At 43.5% G+C, this 20,952-nt stretch overlaps 1 protein-coding gene across 6 annotated transcripts in view; it reads right to left on the reverse strand.

The window, feature by feature from the left end:
- LOC138300185 (deleted in malignant brain tumors 1 protein-like) overlaps positions 1-20,952 on the reverse strand; it is a 499,499-nt gene that overhangs the window by 356,925 nt on the left and 121,622 nt on the right. For all 6 annotated transcript variants that reach the window (XM_069239172.1, XM_069239171.1, XM_069239174.1 and 3 more), the window contains one exon: positions 16,304-16,621. In XM_069239172.1, the coding sequence (XP_069095273.1) occupies positions 16,304-16,621 (318 nt within the window). The remainder of the gene's footprint in view (positions 1-16,303; positions 16,622-20,952) is intronic.

The raw sequence follows: 20,952 nt of genomic DNA on the forward strand, positions 1-20,952 counted from the left end.
GTCATAATGAGGGCCATAGTGTTCAAAATGGCCAGAACCAGTCACTGTGCAACCCAACACCGTCTTTATGAAGTCGGGGACATAGCTGGGAAGCTCCTGGTATGGCTTGACAAACCTGAAAGAACGAATTGCTAGGTACTAGAGATACAGACAGATACAGGTGAGCAAGTAAAGGGGAGACAGGAGGTGGCAACGTCTTTTTCCACTTATTACACTCAACTAGATTCTCTGGTCGCTGCTGCTATGGAGGTAGATTACTGCAAGTTGCTGGCTGACATACAGCTTCCAAGACTATCAGGTGACGATAGGGCATTACTAGAGGAAGACCTCATGGAGGGGAAAATAGTTAGGGCAATATGGGAATTGAACTCAGGAAAAGCAGCAGGCCCCGATGGAATTCCCATTGAACTCTATAAGCTTACATACGATAAGATCACCCCATAACTGCTCTGAATGTTTCAGAGAAAGTTGAAATATGAGATTTCTTCCCAAGGACCAGCGGCTGGCCAATATAATGGTTCTACATAAGGATGATAAACCACCTGATGATTGTGCCTCCTTTAGGCCAATCTCTTTATTGACTGTTGAAGTCAAAATATTGTCTAAAATTCCAGCTATTCGCCTGGTGCAGGTGATTACGACTTACATCCACCCTGATCATTCTGGGTTTATGCCATGAACAAACACCTTTTGAAACCTGCAACACCACCACAGGATCCTGGGACAGGCCGAATCCATGCAAGAGGACACCCTGGTGCTTTCCCTTGACCCTAGTATGCCCTTTGACACAGTTGAATGGCCATATCTATTTGAGATGCTGCATAGGATGAGCTTTGGCTCATTATATCTGAGCTAGATAATGCTCCTCTATACGGAGCCTTTGACCCCGGTTACAGTTAATAGTGGTGTGTCCCCTAAGTTTTGGCTCCAATTTGGCAACCATCAGGGTTGTCTACTTCTGCCCCTAATATTTGCTCTTATTCTGGAGTCGCTGGCTGCCTGGATCTGACAGGACCCTTTGGCTTTGGGGCTTTGATGAACAAATGACTGGGAGGTCAGGATCTCACTCTACACAGACGAAATATTGCCTTATGTCTCTGACTCAACACTTTCCCTCAATAGAATCATGCAAGTACTTACGCAATTTGGCGCCTACACAGGGTATACCATCAACTGGAAAAAGTCCCTAATATATATCCTCCATGGTGATGTGCCCGCCTGCCCCATGACTGTGAGGCCTGCTTGGTCCAGGACTGTTTTTCGTATTTGGAAATATATGCAACCACTGACCCCAACAGGTTTTATCTCAATAACTTAGTCTTGCCGCTTACACACCTAAAAAAAAAATGTTCAAAATTGGTGGGCACTGCCCCTCTCGCTGCTTGGTAGGGTGTCTCTAGACAAAATGATGGCATTGCCTTCCTTTCTGTATGTGTTGCATAATACTCCTTATCCAGTTCCAGATTCTCATTTTAAGGAAATTGAGAACGAGATGCGGGCACTGATCTGGAACAGAGCCTCAAAACTAATCGCCGTCTGAAAGCTAGCAAGACCTTGGTATGATGGTGTCCTCGCCCACCCAGACATCCAGAAGTACTATTGGGCTGTGCAGTTAATGGCCATTCGCTACTGGATGCATCTTCCAACAACTGAGCCGGCATATCAAATGGATATATTTGTATTGCGCAGGGGGGAGATCAAAGGGCCATGTATGGGGGAGTGCTCCGCACAGCTTTGGTGGGCCCAACTGCAGTGACATTGAAAGTCTGCCACACAACACTTCGGGCACCTGGATGGAAAGATAAAATTACTCATGCTACAACTCTCTGGGACACATCAAGCATAAGTTCTGTAGCACAGCCAGGTTTTGCCAAGTGGGATCTCATTGGCCTGTCAAGGGTGGGAGACCTTTGGGTACGGGGGGTGTCGTCCCTTTTAACAACCTACAAAGTGAATAGCAGCTGGCACCCACTAAAATTTACCGCTACCTCCAACAGTGATGTACTGCAGACAGCACTGCCAATGGGCAATATACTCCCGGAGGCTTCCCCACTTGAAGGCAGACTGCTTGACCCCCTATGTGCCCCGCAAATAGATCTCTTTTACTTATTAAAAAATAATTAACAATTTACCTGACACTCTTGTTCACTTGAGGGCACAGTGGGAGTGGGACTTCGAAGGGCTTGATGATGATCAATGGCAAGAGGATCTGGTGTACCCCAAGGGAAGTGGCATTGAGGTCCAGATTCCATTTAGTGCAGCTCAAAATTGTACATTGGACATAGTTCTCGAACACTATTGTTGTAAAAATGGACTGAGCCATTGATGAGCTATGTCATAGACACTGTGGTCAAATAGGCACATTCTTTTATGCTATAGGGAGTTGTGCCATGCTGCAACAGAATTGGGCAGTCGTGAATAATTGTATGAATACTGTTTGTGGATGGAGTATGAAATCTGATGCCAAATGGTGCCTACTTAATATCTGAGACACATCGGACCTGACGTTTATGGACTGAATTTGGGTCACCCTGGGGATGATGGTAGCTAAGGGCAACATTGCACACTGTGAGGGGCAGCGTTAAGGTCACAATTGAGAGTCCGGAAAAATAACATGGGTTGGTGCATGTTGACTGAAAAGGTGGTGTAGGAAGGGAGGGGTTTTCCCTACAAATGGAATGAGGAATATATAACGAATACAGAGGCAATCCTTGTACAGCAAGAGTGAGACTGGCTTTGATTTAACATTTGTTGACCAACCTTTTTTATCTGGAATCACTGCACGGGTGGGGGACGATAGGACAGAAGGCACATAGGCAATCCTGGGAAAATGGATCTTTGTTTCTATTTCTATCAACGTGTGTGGCACTCTTTATACTTTTCTTTTGCTGCCTTGTCTTGATTTTCATACCAAAAAACATAAATTAAAAAAGAAAGACTAACAAGAATGGCATTTTAGGCTGTTACTACTTGCAGAATCGAAAACCTGTAGGCAAATATAGAAACATAAAAGAAAACCACATAGCAAACCTAAATAGAACACGGTTAATAACTAATAAGTTATGTGCTACAGTGTGCTCCTAGTCATTGATTAGCATAACGCAGGCCCCAGCAGTCATTGCGGCGCATGGGGGGGCAACTTTTTAGGCATGAACGTCATTTAGGGGTAGCCAGGGTTCGCAGTTACCACCTCTGGCTTGGCCTTTGCGACTCCTGGCACTGATTTTAGGACTCTTGTCCTCGGAGGCGCAAATTCAATGCCAGGTACACAGTGGCACCTCGTCCCTTTCTCAAGGACGTCAGTTGGGTCTCCACTCTCTTTGTTTCTGTCAATTTTTAATATACTACTAGCGAATAATAAAAGATTAGAAAATATAATTCACTATTAGTGTAATAAAAATGTGGTACAATTAGCTGAACATGCCCATCCATCGCAGCTGAGGCAAATAAAAATGCTTTTAAATGTATGGTGTGTGCTCACGTGCTTGATGTCCATGCCTTTAGGGGCCTCCTCTCCTTCAGGGGGCCCCAATTCAACACAAGGCCAATGAATATCAACGAGATATCACATTTTGCAGGTGGTGGGGGGAGGAAGCACCTTTTTGCCTTACACCACTGTTACTAGTGTTGACTAAATATGTTCCAAAAGCACAAGACCAAAAAAGAAACACACCCGTGCAGTCTGCTTTCTTCGGGTTACAAAAATACTTATCCCGAGCATGATTTTTGTTTTTTAAATGAATGTTTTTCAAAAATGTACTATCCAGTCATTTGTTTTAATTTCTAGAGTACAATATGCATCAGCTTGATACAGCAGTTAGAAACGACGTATTATGACAAAAGGTTAAAAATACCAGAGCACTTTAGGTCAACGTGCACTCACCAAATAATGTTGCGGCTAACAGGTACTGAAACTGGGGTGTGATGTGTTAACAATTTCTCCTCATTACTTGTAAAGATGCTCCAACAGGAGAATAGGACGAAATCAGAAAAGCACCAGCGCACTCCAATTTCTTCGTATTAAAACATTAATTATCCTGGGCATAATGGTCTGTGGGAGCACTACCTGCTCTGAAAAAATGTTGGCATCCCCATTCACAAAAGGAAAGGAGTCCTTAGGTGAATGACTTACTATTGCGTAGGCCATGCCTCAATCTTCAACTCCGAAGCTCGTTGAAACCTTACAGTTAGTTCTTCGCTTACCCCATGTGCCACCAACTTTAAGTCTTAGGCTTGGCCACCATGGGGATCGTTTGGCAGGACTGATGTATGGGGATTCGGCTAGTGGATATTAGGAGCCACTCTAGTAAGGAGTCGTCTTCCCTGGCAGTTGGCCACGCCCCTCCTCCTGTTAGAATCTTCATCATAACGCACTTCATAAAACAATTCTGTCATTTGTAACTGCTGTCTAAAACACATCATTATTTACTCTGACAATTTGTATTTATTAAAAACTTTAGAAATATTGCCTCACAACAAGTGCAAATGGATTATGTCCTTTGAAGGGGCATTGTTTGTTTGCTACGTGTGCCAGATGATTAACTATTTCATATGGCATTATTCTTTTATGTTCATTTTGTGCTGAAACCCACAAAAGCTAATTGGAAGAATGCTTGCAAGTTGTCTAACCACTGGCAATTACTCAGGGTAGCATTCAAACCCATCATTCTTTTGCCCGTCATACCACATCAGTTTAGAATAAGCCATTTTCAACCTAGCAAAGGGAACAGACCAGGCCAAGCTCCAACCTTGGTCCTCTATGAACCCAAACACAAGCAACTCAAGACTGATTTCATCCTTATTTGGGCCTCTTTAGTCAGGTGCAGCGTACATTCCAGTGGAACCCTGAGCAAGTGACCTAAGTCTGGGACTTCCTTGACGACTTAGGGCATTACATCAAATACACTTATGGTGATGGGTGAAATGCTTGCAAATAGTCTAACTACTAGCAACCACTTGTGGTAGCGTTCCAACCGAGTGGTGGAATGCAAAATCACGCCCCCCACGCACTTTATGAAAGGGGCCCATTAGTTGCCAATATCTCAAGGATATTCATTGGATTTGAGGTGAATGCACCCCCCAAGGTAGGGATTGCCCCCACCCCATCACAACAAGGGCTGCAGGGGCCTGTGTTACACCCCTGACACATGGCCGAAAGAACAATTGACCCCTTTTGACCACTTTCCTGAGGTTTTGTTATGCTCATTGAGGCCGCTCAATCCGCAACATTAAAGCATAAATGTTGCATGTTTTCTTTATTTCAGCTCTGTGGAAAAACAGCTTCCACAAGTTGTTGCTTTTCAAACCCTTCTCAGGTGCTGAGGGATCCCCCATGGAAGACAAATCCTGGGGACACCCTGCTGCGCCCTGCAGGGAAATCTATATTGGTGTACAGGTCGTTAGTTATATGCTTTTCAGAATCAAACCACTACTTTGAGAATGAATCTATCCTTAAACCTCAATATTATCAGCCTGATGCTTTAACACCTGAGTTAAGTTTCTCACACATAACTGCATTGCTATGCTTAACGAATCCATCATACTTCATTGATTTTCCTCATTGCATTTAAAAAACATGCCGCGTGGCGTAATGAAATTTGAGGGGACCCCCCATGCACAGTAAATGGAGGAGCCCCCTCTCCGGACTTACTCAGGAGGACTCAGGCCAGTGTACTGTCCTGGAGTTTACCTCCGCTCTCACCGCGGGGTCTGTGGGGTCCTTTCTTACGCCACTGACATGCACTTGCATTTATACATTTAGGCCCGTATTGATACTTTTTGACGCTAAACTGCGCTAACGCAGTTTAGCGTCAAAGATTTTTGCGCCGGCTAACGCCATTCTGAAGCGCCATGCGGGCGCCGTATTTATTGAATGGCGTTAGCCGGCGCAAGCAGACCGGCGCTGCCTGGTGTGCGTGGAAAAAAACCACGTACACCAGGCAGCGCCGGCGTTGGGAAAAATGGCGTTAGGGCGTCTTAAAATGGCGCAAGTCAGGTTGACGCTAAAAAATCGTCTTAACCCGATTTGCGCCATTTTTAACGACGCCCAGACGCCATTTACATGACTCCTGTCTTAGTAAAGACAGGAGTCATGCCCCCTTGCCCAATGGCCATGCCCAGGGGACTTATGTCCCCTGGGCATGGTCATTGGGCATTGTGGCATGTAGGGGGGCACAAATCAGGCCCCCCTATGCCAAAAAATATATATAAAAAAAAAAAAATGTATACTTACCTGAACTTACCTGAATGTCCCTGGGGTGGGTCCCTCCAGCCTTGGGTGTCCTCCTGGGGTGGGCAAGGGTGGCAGGGGGGGTCCCTGGGGGCATGGGAGGGCACCTGTGGGCTCATTTTGAGCCCACAGGCCCCTTAACGCCTACCCTGACCCAGGCGTTAAAAAGTGGCGCAAATGCTGGGTTTTTTGACCCGACCACTCCCGGGCGTGATTTTTGCCCGGGAGTATAAATACGACGCATTTGCGTCGCCGTCATTTTTTTAGACGGGAACGCCTTCCTTGCATCTCATTAACGCAAGGAAGGCGTTCATGCAAAAAAAATGACGCTCTTTACTCATACTTTGGCGCTAGACGCGTCTAACGCCAAAGTATAAATATGGCGTTAGTTTTGCGCCGAATTTGCGTCGAAAAAAACGACGCTAATTTGGCGCAAACGGAGTATAAATATGCCCCTTAGTATCTTTAACCAGTTTTATGAGGGGAATGGGTTGGCGGTCCTTCTGCTTTGCTGCTTCTTCTCTTTCAAGCAGTTCTTACCTTCATTACTATTGTCTAATTGGTAGATGTTTAGCTAACGTCTGTTTCTTCTAGCTTTTAAATTAATGTCTTTTAATGCTGTAACCGGGGTCTAGTATGTGGTGTTTCAATTAACAGGTGATATTCTTTTATGTGATCACTTTTGCCTTGCAAGCATGGAAGTCATTGCCCCTTGCGACCCCTGGCTCTGCCTTTGCTACCCCTGGCCTAAGATGTGGCAAAATCAGTGCCAGGTACGCATAGGCAGCTCGTGCTTGTGTACTTACTTTGGCGCGTTACTTCCTTGTTTTTCTGTCATTTTTTTATTACACTAAAAATGAATAATGCTACATTGTTCGCTATTAGTGTAATAAAGAATGGAGTACAATTCGCTGGAATGTGACCGTCCCTGGCAGCTGAGGTGAGTAAAACATGCTTTTGAATGTATTTCGTGTGTGTGTTTGCGGATGAGTATGTGTTTATGTGAGCGACAGTTTGTATATGGGTGAATGCATGTGTGCATGTAAGCGTGTATGTGAGTGAATGTAAAGATCAAATGGCGTGTGATGTCACTTCCGCTACCCCTTGCATTTTGGTGAACTGACTTTCATGCTCGCAAGTCTTTTTTAGTAATTGCCATAGCCACGACGACCATGTCAGGGTAAATTAGGAAGGAAAACTTTCCATGTTTTACGTCTGTAGTATTTTTTTCTGTGACTTCGTGGCACGTAAAGATCCCTATGAATCCCAAGTATTTTTAAACATAGCTATGGTAAGAAAGGTATAGTTTCATAGACTGCATCACATTTTGCGCGGAATGCCCGGAAACTCCCAAACTAGCGCAAACTATGTGTGCAGTACATCACTGGCAGTAGCGTAAATCATGTCTTCTCTCTCTTACAGGTTCCTGCTTTCTCCTTTCCCAAATAGCTTTTTCGTCTTTCTCTTCCTCCTTCTTTCCTCCGGTGTTTTTCCTTTCTTGATTTCTGAAATGTTTGATGTGGTAAAATGAGTGCTGGTCACCAATAATGAGTGTCACAGTCTCACACCGGCAACCATCGGCTTATATTAAACACTGGGTGGGATTGAATATTGCATAGAAAAATAATTAGCTGAAATCGCAGCCAAGTCATACTAATGAGTTAACAAATTGGACTTCATATGGTTGTGTTTGTGTCCCATTCATGTCTAGTATGATGTGTCTTCAGAATGCAGTCTCACAGGACATTTGCAATCAAGAGAAATTGTCCTTATTTTGTGACACACACATGAGGAATTTATATTTTTAGTTTTATTATGAGGTTTATGGGACATTTTGGATAGAAGAAATGGGTGTGATCCATGCAATTCACTCCTTCATTGATGCACCCGAATCCTAGCTTTTAAAAACATAAGGAGTCGACAGCTTCCTTAGTTGTCAGCCAAAAACTGTCTGTTCATGTGTCAGAATTTTATGACGTAAATGTGAGAAAATTATATATCTGTTTTAGCAAGTATGACAGGGCAGATGTCTGACCATGGAAGTCCACCTTCTGCCTCCTGTGGATTGCTAGATTTCAAAAATATCTGAAGTTGGTTGGATGCCATGGGTGCTGGGTGTAGCTGGGGCAAAGTACATGAGAGATATCGCTAGGTGACAAAGCAATTGAAGTCTGGCATAGCTTTTTTGGGGCTTACTTTGGACAGAAACGAGGCTGGGTTGGTAAGTTGATCTAATATCCTGAGATCTAAAACAATCAATTACCCCATGTGATTAGTGAATGATAGCTCCCCTAGCAAGCGGAATGTAAAGAAACCCACATCTTCATCACCAATGAAGAGAAAAACTGTTTGCCACTGGAAAAGAGGGGGTGAAGTTAGCACCTGTGCTGGGGACCGCCTATTGCATGTATCCATGGACCTAATCTAAAGATGTTTACTTGCAGATCACGTGTCTGCCAGAATCCTTTTTGGTATGTCCACTTTTGCAAAGGAGAGAGTCTCCACCATTTGATGTTGCCTCTGCTGTAATTTGGCCTGCCTGACCCTTTATTTGGTGCAGCGTGACACCAAGTATTCACAAAGACCTAGTGTGTTTTCTGCTCTTTTCTTCAGAGGCCAAAGGATTATTGACCCCTCAACCCCACTGTCATCCCACCCAAAGAGAATGTAGTCGACAACCTGAGCCCACTAAATAGCAAGAACTTTCTAGGGGTGGGCATAACTCACTTAATTTGCTGTAGCATAATTATGGGAAATTTCAGCAAAATTACGAGGAATTATGTTAGCTCAGCATTTAGTGCTGTCTCAGTGCAAAATGCGCCCTTGCATAAAAACTGGAGGGAAACCATGCTAAATGTAAGAGAACAGGAACAACAGCAGCCAGAATCTGCTCACTCACGATACATTTATTATCTGGATTCATGTGGTAGGATTTTGTGCCTAATTACTCGTATATACACAAATGGGCATACTGGCATAATTTGCAGTAATTTTGAATCAAAAGATTACTTGATTACTTCTGTGTAATTAAATTTTTTGCCCGGGCCTAGAATTTTCCTTTATTCATGAAGGATAGAGGCCTAAATAGTGGGACCTTGAACTAAAGGACAAAGAAAGTCCAAGATTGAAAGTGGGAAAATCTCCCCTTTTTCAACCATGGTGCTATTGAAAAGATTCCTGATACAGGACTGAATCTGGAAATTGCAGTTTCGAATGGAGGTTGTCCCAGCCAAAAATAGTTTCTGTCCTCTCCTTGAGGTCTGATCTGGGGTTAATTCCAGAACTATCTAATACACCCCCTCAGTGAAGTAGAAAGCCCACTAAATGCCAATGTTTTTTTCCTTTCCTGTATCACAAAAAGGGCTCAACTAATTCATCCAAGATACTGAGGCAGAAAGGGGAGTCACCACAAGAAGTGGAGATTCTCTCTCTTCCACTGGTGACCCTGAAGGAACACCTCCTGCTCAAAACTGCATGAGGGATGCAATTCCAGCTCAGAGATCATTACAGCTGACCAGCAGTCTTTTATTGAGAGTTTCCCCCTGCATATAGTCTTACCCCTCCAATTCTCCAGACACAAACTGTTTTTGTTCTACCTAAAATGGACATATTTCGAACCACCCTAAAATGTTATCTAGAAGGAAAAATAAACCCCACTAGATGCCAGAGATTTTGAAACAATATGCACCTTAATAAAAAGGAGTCCAGACGGGATCACCATGAGCTGACAAGAATCTCCCCTTGTCTACAGGGAGGTCTTATGCTGAGGACTGAGGTGGGTTGAGTCCTGTACCCAGGGGCTCTCCTCCCATTTAAAGTCCTTGATGTATATTGGAAGCATCCCTGCTAAGGGATTTCAATCCTTCCCATCCTAAAGCACACTACATTGGAAGAGAAACAATGGAAAATAGATATTCAGAAGTGCCATCTGATTTAAAACCCAGAATGGCATTACTTCTTTCTCTACTAATCCTAACAGGTTTTTCTCCTCCTGGGGGTATAAGATTGAGGGGTAATACGAGAAACAACCCCTGGAGCAGAAGTTTATTTTTTGACTGGGTGTTAGAGAGAACTGGTACCTATTTCGGGGCGGCTATCCTTTCAGTTTCTTTTTTACATTTTTTCATGACAAGTTGGTTCTCCTCTCTCTAGGAAGAGAAGCAAATTATGGGATTTCTCTTCCATTTCACCTGCTGCATGGCTGTATAAGGTTGAGCTCTGTATGTATTAGGTATGGGCTATCTACTCACATGTTCTGGTGGTCAAATCAGCTTGTATTATAGTGGATGAATTTATCCCTTGGATCGGAACTCTTCCCATGCCAAATCCCTGGAGACTAATGGAAGCATTCCTACTAAGACACTGTAGTCTTGCCATGATCCCCGATCATCAATTCATTTGCAAGCTGTTTCATTTAAGAGATCAGATTTGTACTCCCCATGCTTCCTCTATACTAATGGTGTGTTTGTGGTCATGAGCATCAGAGTTTCAGTTCCACATTTGTGCTGTTAGAGCATCATTCTGAAGAGGGAGTACCCAGGACCCAATTCTCCAACCCCTCACCTGCAGCAAACAACATCACCTCCTCCCAGGAACTCTGCGACAACCTTGCAAACGTCTTCCTCAACAAAATGGTCAACATCTACATGAACTTCAAACCCCAGCCCTAGGCCACCGACTGCCTGAATCAACACAAAAACCCCACTACCACCTCAGACATCTGACTAACATAATGAAGCCAGCTGGCCACACAGGACACCACCTCCTCATGAACTCAGTCCATTCAGGGGCCTCAACCAACCTGTGTCCACACCACATCTTCAACCTAGGTGGAGCCAGAATCAGTCAAAAACTCACCACCCTGTTCAACACCTCAATTTCCACAGCCATCTTCTCCAAGGACTGGAAACATGCAAAGGTCAATGGCGTAGTAAAGAGACCATCTGCAGACCACAGTGAACGCAACAACTGACCAATCGCCCTGCTCCCATTCCCAGCCAAGGTATTCAAAAAAGCCATCAACCAACAACTCTCCCCTCATCCGGAATGGATCCTCCTACTCAACCCCTTCTAATCAAGGTTCTGCAGCAATCACAGCACTGAGACAGCCCTCATTACTGTTACTGACAACATCTGAGCCCTTCTCGACGAGACTGCTGCACTGATCCCCCTAGACCTCTCAGCAGCCATCAATAGGGTCTCCCGCCACATGCTCATCACAATGCTGTACAACATAGGCATCAGAGGAGCTGCCTTAGATGGATCGCCTCTTTTCTCAATGGAAGTACTCAAAAAGTCCACCTTCCTCCTTTCACCTCCAAACTCAAGGAAATCATCTGTGGAGTATCACAAGGATCCTCGCTTAGCCCAACCCTCTTCAACACATATATGACACCATAGGCCAGCATTGTCAAAACCCATGGACTCAACATCACATCTTATGCCGACATACAACTTATCCTCTCCAAAGACACCACCAACACCAAGACCAACTTCCACAACTGCATGCCGGATGTCACCAACTGGATGAAAGACAACTGCCTGAAGCTCAACACAGACAAGACAAAGGTACTGATCTTCAGAAACAAAAGTTTCCCATGGGACGCATCCTGGTGGCCCACAGAACTCAGACCAATTCCTGCCCTTCTAACCAGGCTAGAAACCTAGCTGTACTTTATGTGTTGCTCTAAGTGGGACGGGTATGCCCAGAAGTGGGTCCTGTGCACACTGTCACTGGAACCAAGCTGTGCCCAGCTGATGAGCCTACAACTAGGGCAAAACTGGTGCTGGGATGCTTGTGTTTCAGTTTAGGGAAGACTTGGCTTGGCAGTTTGTGCTGGACTGTTCCAAATGGAGTGTATTCAGAACTGATTTGCACATAGCCAGTCCAAACCGAGGTGATAAGGTGTGCAAAATAATGGTGGATTGGGATATGGCCTGAGTAGTTACCAGTGGCTAAGAATAATTCAAGCATTCCATCCATCACTTTTTTGTATACTTCATGTGTTGCTATAAGTGGGACTGGAATGCTCAGATGTGAGTCCAGTGCACACTGTGCCACTGGAACCAAGCTTTACACGGCTGGTGAGCCCATAGGGTGAAACAGGTCCTGGGTTGCTTGTATTCTGGTTCAGAGAGGACCTGGCTTGGCAGTTTGGGCTGGACTGTTCCAGCTGGTTCAGGGTCAAGAATGATGTGCATATAGCTGGGTCCAAACTGAGGTAATGTGGTGTGCAAAATAACAATGGATAGGGATGTGGCTGGAGTAATTACCTGTGACTGAGATTAATTCAAACATTCCATCCACCACTTTTTGTGTATTTTATGTGCTGCTCTAAGTGAGATAGGTATGCCCAGATGGGGGTCCCAGCACACTGTGTTACTGGACTCAAAATGCACCCGGCTGATGAGCCCATAACTAGCGCAAAACTGGTCCTAGTTTGCCTGTGCTCTTGCTCAGAGAAGACCTGGCTAGGCAGTTTGGGCTGGACTGTGCTTATTGGATCAGAGTCAAGACTGATTTGCATATAGTTGGATCCAAACTGAGGTGACTGGGATGTGGCCTGAGCCCCAGTGACTGGGATTTATGAAAGCATTCCATCCATCACTTTTTTATGCACACTAGAAACCCAGGCATCATTCTGGACAACAAGCTAACCATGACGTCCCAGGTCAACTTTGTCTCCTCCTCTTACTTTTTCACCTGCTGTATGCTTCATAAGATATTTAGGCCCATAATTATACTTTTTTAGCGCCGCATTTGCGCTTCTTTTTGACACAAAAATGTCGAAAACCTACAAAAAACAATTGTATTTTGTAAGTTTGAGCTGTTTTTGTGTGAAAAAACAGCACAAATGCAGTTCTAAAAAAGTATAAATATGGGCCTTAATTGGTTATCTCTAAAGCCCAAGATGCACCTTCACCCAGGCCCTCATCTCCAGCCAACTAGACTATAGTAACACTCTTTACACAGGGATCACAGTCCACCTCGAACAATGACTCACCTTAGACCTTCCTGGATGAACCCATATCACCCTTACCTCATGGAACTCCACTGGCTCTCTTAACAGAAAAGATGCCAGTTTGAGCTCTTGACCCATGCATACAAGGCCCTACACCACTGCAGACCTGCCTACTTGCATCACAACCTGAACTTCCATCAGCCCACCAGACATCTCTGCTCCATTTCCCTTTCTCTAACCTTCACCCCCCTCATCCGATGTAGCAGATGCAGAGGACGCTCCTTCTCCTGTCTAGCAACAAAGACATGGAACAAACTACTATTTAATCTCTGGGCCTCCTCATCTCTTCCAGAGGTCCGAAAGTCCATGAAGACCTGCTATTCAGCTGATCACCTGGACCATGCCAGTGCCTGGATACATTCACAGGTGACAAGCAGAGCTCTACAAATCTACAGATTGTTTGGTACAGTGTAGAAGTGATTTGTTTCCAGTGTGGAGGTGGGCAGAAACAGACATATAGTGCCAGCACCAGAGGATGTACTTGGCCTTGATGCTAAAACATGGAACTCACGTCCACAGTACCTCAAATATATTGCTGTGGACATGATCACCAGATCTTTAACAATAAAGTGTTAATAAAGAAGGGTTCAGGCTCCAATGCTACTAGGATCCCCATCTGTGATTAGGCTGCAACACATGCAAATAGTTCAATGATCAGAGCACTGATCCTAACAGTGATTGCATACGTTGGTTGTGAGATGATGAAATGTAATAAACGTGACAAGGCATGAACGGTTATTAGATCGCACTGAGTGACTTGCACCAATAATCTGTGCATAGGTTTTTATTGTTGTACAGGATATCGATCAATGGCTATAATGTCACATACAAATCCCCTCCCAAGAAGATGCCATTAAATCTTTTCCCACAAGTTATAAAGCTATATCATGTGAGGCCCATAAAAATGTTTTATTACTTTATGGTGCATAGATATTACTGCACAGGTGCATCTCTTTATCAAACTGCGATTTAAAAATTACAAACATATGTTTACTGTCTAAAAGACCTCCTAAGGTCTTACAGCCGATTCGTTTTTAATTAAATTAACGCTTCAGTCTTTTTAGGATTAAATGCACAAAACAAATCTATTGAGCAATACTCTACCATAGGATCTTTCAAATCAAACACCAGGAACCAAACATTAGCAAAGCAACATCTTGTAGGTTCAGTGATAGAAAATGGTGCTCTGTATGATAGGTACATTTAGTCCTTTTACATTCCACATTGTTATTTTTAATGAATGATTGAAGCCAGAGATAAAAGTATAATCCGGGCCACTAGAATTATGCATCAGGGAAAGACCAAATTATGTGGCTGGATTGATTAAATTATGCGTCAAGAAAAGTTGAATTATTTCATCCAGTTTGACACATTTTGTGATAGTATTACTTGATAATTTTGTAATTATTTATTTGTGCGGACAAAGGTCTCACCTCATTGTTATCAGTTTAACATTCAAATACAGTAATAAGCAACAGAAAGATAGCCAGTCAATCTTTACATATGGCTTCCCATTGAGCAGAAACACCAATCGCCATGATTTTAGTAATCCGTATGAGCTCGAAACAAAGTTTGTTGTTTTGTTAAAGGTTGCCTGTAATGAAGTAGATGATAGATTATATAGCAAATCTGGCCAATCCATATTTATGGGGAAAACACAGCCGCCACAAAATTGAATGATTCCAGAAACCATGAGTGTAATAATACATTTCATGACGTTTCATCCCTGAACATCAACATACTGGTGAAAAATCAAAAGGCTAGCACACAAACATAAAGAAGACAACATCGCATTCACTACCGTTAGAGAACTACTCGGAGTTAAACATTAAAAAAGCTATTGCAAAGCACAAATAAGTACTATCAAAATATGAACATTTCTTAAGTAGACAGTTCTGGAAGTCCACCAAACCACCGTCATAATAACAAACAAAGGGATAATGTACCAAAAAAGTAATATTTCAAGAGAAAAAGAGTCCATGCAAAAAACAAAAAAATCGTTAAAACGTCCACAAAAGCGTCTCGTTTCATGGACACAAGCATTGTAAAGTCAATAAGTTTGGGCTCAATATGTTAAGCATGTAGCTTTAGCATATTAGAGTGAAGCACACATGAGGGAACAAGCAGAAGCTGACAGGGTTTATAGTTGTAAAGTAGTTCCTCATGCAGTGCAATACAAGTCCTTAAGTGTTGGTGGAAGGACACAATCAAACAGCCAATAGTATTAGGGGAGAGATAAATATAGACTGGGCTGAACCAAGGTATGATTGACAAAGTCTCAAGCGAAAGGCTGAATGAGGGCTGATTGAATAAAGTGTGTGGCTGAAACTGGTGGGCCTTTAGCCCACTCTATTGATACATTTTGCAATAGGTTTGTTTGACAACTAGCATGCCAAAACCCAGACTGAAATGGGGAATGTTATTCAAAATCAGCTTTAAATCTGAGCAGGTAATGGCTCACTCAAAATAAGCTGGCCTGTCCAGCCACCTGGGCTAAAAGTGGACCGATGCCCCTAAAGAAATTACATTCCACAAGCCATCACTCATGAACCATTGTCCAAAAAGGAGTGCAAAAGGAATGTTTGCAAAGGAAAAGTCTTCAGTTTCCCCTATATTAGTAGTGTTTGCAAGAATGCTCCACAAAATGCCACTAAACCAATCATCCAGCGTAGAGACAAAACTTTTCTCTTTACCCAGTCCTGCATCTCTAAACATCACCAACAACAATCACTGTGGAATATTGTTTCGCTTGTCGATGTCTGCTTTGGTATTGAGATGTAGTGTGACATCATTCATCGGTTGGCCACTTTAAGCATCTTCAGTTTGGACCGCTGACCATCCCTTTGAGTTACCTTAAGTACAGAGTTCCTTGTTTCTTTACTCTCATGTGTGGGAATGTGTTGAAACTTAAGTGCAGCACATTGCCATGGCCAGCCAGCACACACTCACAACACAAATGCTTCTACTGAATCATCAGATAACATCATCACAAACCCTCGTGCTTCGTACCTCGTTCATGACATGCACAAATATACACAATCTTCTCCATTACCTGAGCATATGACGCTGGCATCCTGCCAGTGGCCACAGTTGTGATTGTACCACCCTCTGTGACTGCAGTGCCACAGGTAGTCTTCATAGCCATTACATTGTACGTCGTCTAGGAGAATGTTCCCATTGCCCTGCCCAAAATAGGCATGTGTTGGGGCAGACATGGCCCAGCCACATCCCAGCTGTCTGCACACCACCTGTGCATCGGAGAAGTCCCAGTAGTCATGACACACCGTCCCCCAGTTGTAGTTGTAATAAATCTCAACGCGACCCTGGCACCTGTTTCTTCCACCCACGAGCCGAAGTTGTAAATAATATGCTGTTTGAAAATGAAAGAACATAGATGATCAGTAATTGCAACATGTAACAGGATATCACTAAGTTAACGCCTTAAACCATCAAAAGCAAATTCAGTTAATGGAGATGCTGATGACACATATAATTTGGGTAAAGTAACGTTTCATATTTTCACACATTTTAATTGCTATCAAAATGATAATCATTTCATATATACATTTATGATTTAGACTGGCTGTAGCCATTCAGCAATTCTACTTAGGATTCCCAGAGATAGTAATTCCTCAGATTTTCTCTTACTAATAACTTTGAAACCATTTGACGAATGTCCACAACAGGAAACTTTGCAGAACTGTTGCTCTAGCTACATTGGCAGATGATGCAACGTTTTGGTGTGATTCATTAAGGAACTGCAAAGAATTAAAGGGGTTCCCAAAACGTGCATTTCCACCATGACACTTCCCATAGACTTTCTACTCGGGCGTAGCAGGAAAACAGCCAGTCAAATTTTAATGAAATTTGTCAGGAATATAGTTCATGGTGTGTAGATGATCTTTTTCATTAGTAGCTATAATTTGGTGAAGTATTTTTTAACTTCTAAGACATTAAAACTTTGTGAAAGATAGGGTCAGGGAATAAAGCGGTAATTTCACTGTATGCCATAGGACATGTCAATGATACAGTATTAAATGATTGGCTAATGACTGTCTTGAAAAAGTAAAAGGCAGCTATGTTGTTTAGCCCATACTTAGGCCCCGATTTTGACTTCAGCAGTCAGGCAGCCAGACCGCCATGTGGGACGGTCGGAAGGACGCTGCCAAGCCTGGGGCTTCATGATCACATATTGGGACATCGCCACGGGGCTGGCGGCGCAGTCATGTCATCCAGCGTTGGCTCCAGCTGTAAGGCGCACCAACATCAATGCCGACTTCACTAACTGTACGACCAGCAAGTCAGGCACACTGTTGCCATGCACAGTGTCATGCATGGCAGACAGTGCACACACTGTACTGGCTGAGGGGCCTGTGCAATACCAACAACATTGGCATTTGATTTCCTGGGGCCCCCTGTGACCCGTTCCCTGCCTTTCCACCAACCTTTCCATAGTGGTGTCCCCGCTATGAAAAGGTCGGCGGAAAGGAGATCAGAATATGGGTGGCAGTGCCAATGCCGGCTCCGCATACCTTTTCTGCATTTCTCCCAACCTCCGCCCCGTGGTGGGACTAGAGTTGGTGGTGGCAGCGGTCTTGTGGTGATCCAACTGCCACCATCCAAATCGGCCAGTCAGGTCACCGCTACAATGGGTATTGCGGTCTTGGAACAGCTGTACTCCTAATTGGCCCTTGGTCTGTGTTGTGGGTTTTAAGTTTAAATATAGTGTACTAGCTGGTCATAAGGGCAAAGGGTGGATAGAAGCACTTTAGGTAAATATATACAGGTAAATAAAAGTAATTTAATTACTTTATATATATCTTTTAAAGGTTTATGGATTACCACGGTACTACCTAGAAGTACTGAGGTACTCAAAAATTAAAACCAAATAAATATGTAAAAAAATGGAAATACACTGTACTACACTACATTTTACAAATAAAGGGCCTGATTTAGAGTTTGGGGGAGGGGATTACTCCATCACAACATGACTGATATCCTGTCTGCTGTATTAAGATTCCATTGTAGCCAATGGGAATTGTAATATGGCAGATGGGATATCCATAGAGTGCAGTGTATTTTTTATTTTTTAACATATTTAACCGGAAACATTTTTTTACACCGTACCACAGTACTACTTAGAAAGTGACCACGCTAGTTAGAAGAAAAAAATGTAACAGAAGGTAAAATACACTGTACTACACTTTATTTCACAAATATAGTGTACTATAGTGTATTTAATTTTTTTTACATATGTAATTTTTTTCTGTAACTACCAGAGTGCTTTCTAGGTAGTGGAGTGGTACTCCTTACATTACCTTTACATCCTTACCTAAACTACTTTATTCCCTCCTATACGTTTATAATATAGTAGTACACTATGTTTCCACCATGACGGATATCCCATTCACCGTATTACAAGTTCCATAGGATATATTGGAACTTGTATTATGGCAAGCGGGATATCCATCACCTTTGTGATGGAATAATCACCTCCAACAAGGTCGTAATCAGGCCCTAAGTGTGGTCTATACAATATGACTACCTTTTAATTTTAAAAGCTCTTTTGGTAACCAATCATGTTCTGTTTTTTCTTAGCCATGTACCTTGGTATACTGTGAAGTTACCACTGCATACCGCTTCTAACTTTACCACTAATTAACACTAATTAACTCATTTCAGATCTTCTACCAAAAAGTACCCTTTCCATTGAAACCTCTGCATTCCTGCAACATTTCATCTACATACGTTCAGCAACTGACAGCACATGCCATGCCAGTCCACTATATGGCATGCAACTCCATTCTATGATGCATTGATCCACTCTACGACACGCCACTCCACACTACGACGATCTACTCCACTCTAAGATATTCTATGACACTTTACACTGCCACACACACAGCTCTACTCTACAACATGCCATTCCGTTCTATAACACACCCAGCACTCCTCGATACGCTACTCCATTCTACCATACACCACTCCACTCTTTGGCATAGCAGTCCACTCTACATAACTCCACTCTATGACATTCCAGTTCATTCTACATCACTTCACTCCATGCCTCTTGTGGGGAATTGGATTGTTGGTTGAATGTGGGGGAGGGGGGTGACCCCTGTTTAAGCAACAGTGACAATCCCTATCAGGGTGAACCACAAAAGTCTCTAAATAACCTGTGCTGAACCCTCTGGTAGCTTGGCACAAAAACAAAGTGAAGCTTAAGTTAGAGGCAATGTGTAAAGTATTTATACAGCACACCAATAATAATAAAGTGAAAACAAGACACAAGAAAACCCCCACACCAATGTTAATAAATTATTTCAAACCAAGATGTCAAAAATTCAATTAGGTGAGCCAGAGTTATGAAGTATTAAAGATGAAGGTAAAAAGTAGCACCTAAAAAATCAAAGTGCCAGCCGCGGACATCTAGTCACACAAGACCAGGTGAAAGTAAAAAAATATGTCCAACCGCAATGGAGAGCAGGTCAGATACAAAATGTGGATTGGGCCTGGTCAGGACTTACCTTCAGAGTTCAGCAGGGCAAAGCTAGAAGCGGTGTTGGAGGAGGACGCATCGTCGTCAGGGAGCTGCTGACTGAAGTCGAGATTTCTGTAGGAAACTGGCACTTTGTTGCAGTACCCCCCCCCCAAATGTTGCCTGGCTTCTGGATGCAACTTGGACTGGAGTGCACTGGGATCCTTCTAACCAGGTACCGAGTGCCAGTGTTCTTTCCCTAAAACATTGCAAAGGTAATTGGATACACCTTTAACTACCATATTAGGTCCACAGTAAAAGGTACTTAGGTACCTAGTGCATGGTGTACTAAGGGTAGGCCCCTGAGGGCAGCAGTGCTGATTGTGCCACCCTCTAGGGCCATGCATCCAGATACCCCAGCACTGCCATTGCAGGCTGGGTGTCCCAGTGCAAACCTAAAACACAAACTCGACATGGCACACTGCTCTGTCCACCATACACTGCATATACTATGGGTAAGACACTCCTCCAGCAGGCCTTCCAGCCCTAAGGCAGGATGCACCATATCATATCATATGTGAGGGCAAAGCTGCATAAGCAATGTGCCCCCACTGGGTTGTTACCAAACCTGGGACATAGTGAGTGAACAGAGCAGAAATTTTAATACATGTGCTGGGCACTGGTCAACACAAGTTTCCTAGCTACATGATAGCCACTCTGAACACTGGGTTGTTTGGTATCAAACAACTCAGATAATAAATTGAAACTGGTACCAGTATTGGATTTATCCCTAAATGTACCCATGGGTCAACTTAGAGGCGCCCCCTGCAAAAGCAAACTACCCTGGTATGGGTGATGACTGGTTCTATCCAGCCTGCTACCTCCGGACACCCAATCTACAAACCTTGGGGGAGAGACCTGTCTCTCTGGGTTGTAAAACAATGCACTTTCCTCAGTGGTGGTGCTAACACCTCCTCCCTCAGGAATGTGCACTGCCCTGGCAGCAAGCTCCAAAGGGCTTACTTTGAAACTCAACCCCCAGGCCAGATGGTCAACCCCTTTGTATTTCCACTTTTGGTCAAAGCAAAGGTGGGAAACTGCACAAAGGGTAGGATGAGTGGCCTCAACTGGCATGCACCCCCCCTAATAAGTTGCCTGTGATGTGGACATTACATTTCATTTTTCTCTATCTTAGATGGAAGGAAAATAGCCAATCAGTGAAC

Source organism: Pleurodeles waltl, chromosome 6 (assembly GCF_031143425.1).
Source record: "Pleurodeles waltl isolate 20211129_DDA chromosome 6, aPleWal1.hap1.20221129, whole genome shotgun sequence".
Lineage (NCBI taxonomy): Eukaryota > Metazoa > Chordata > Amphibia > Caudata > Salamandridae > Pleurodeles > Pleurodeles waltl.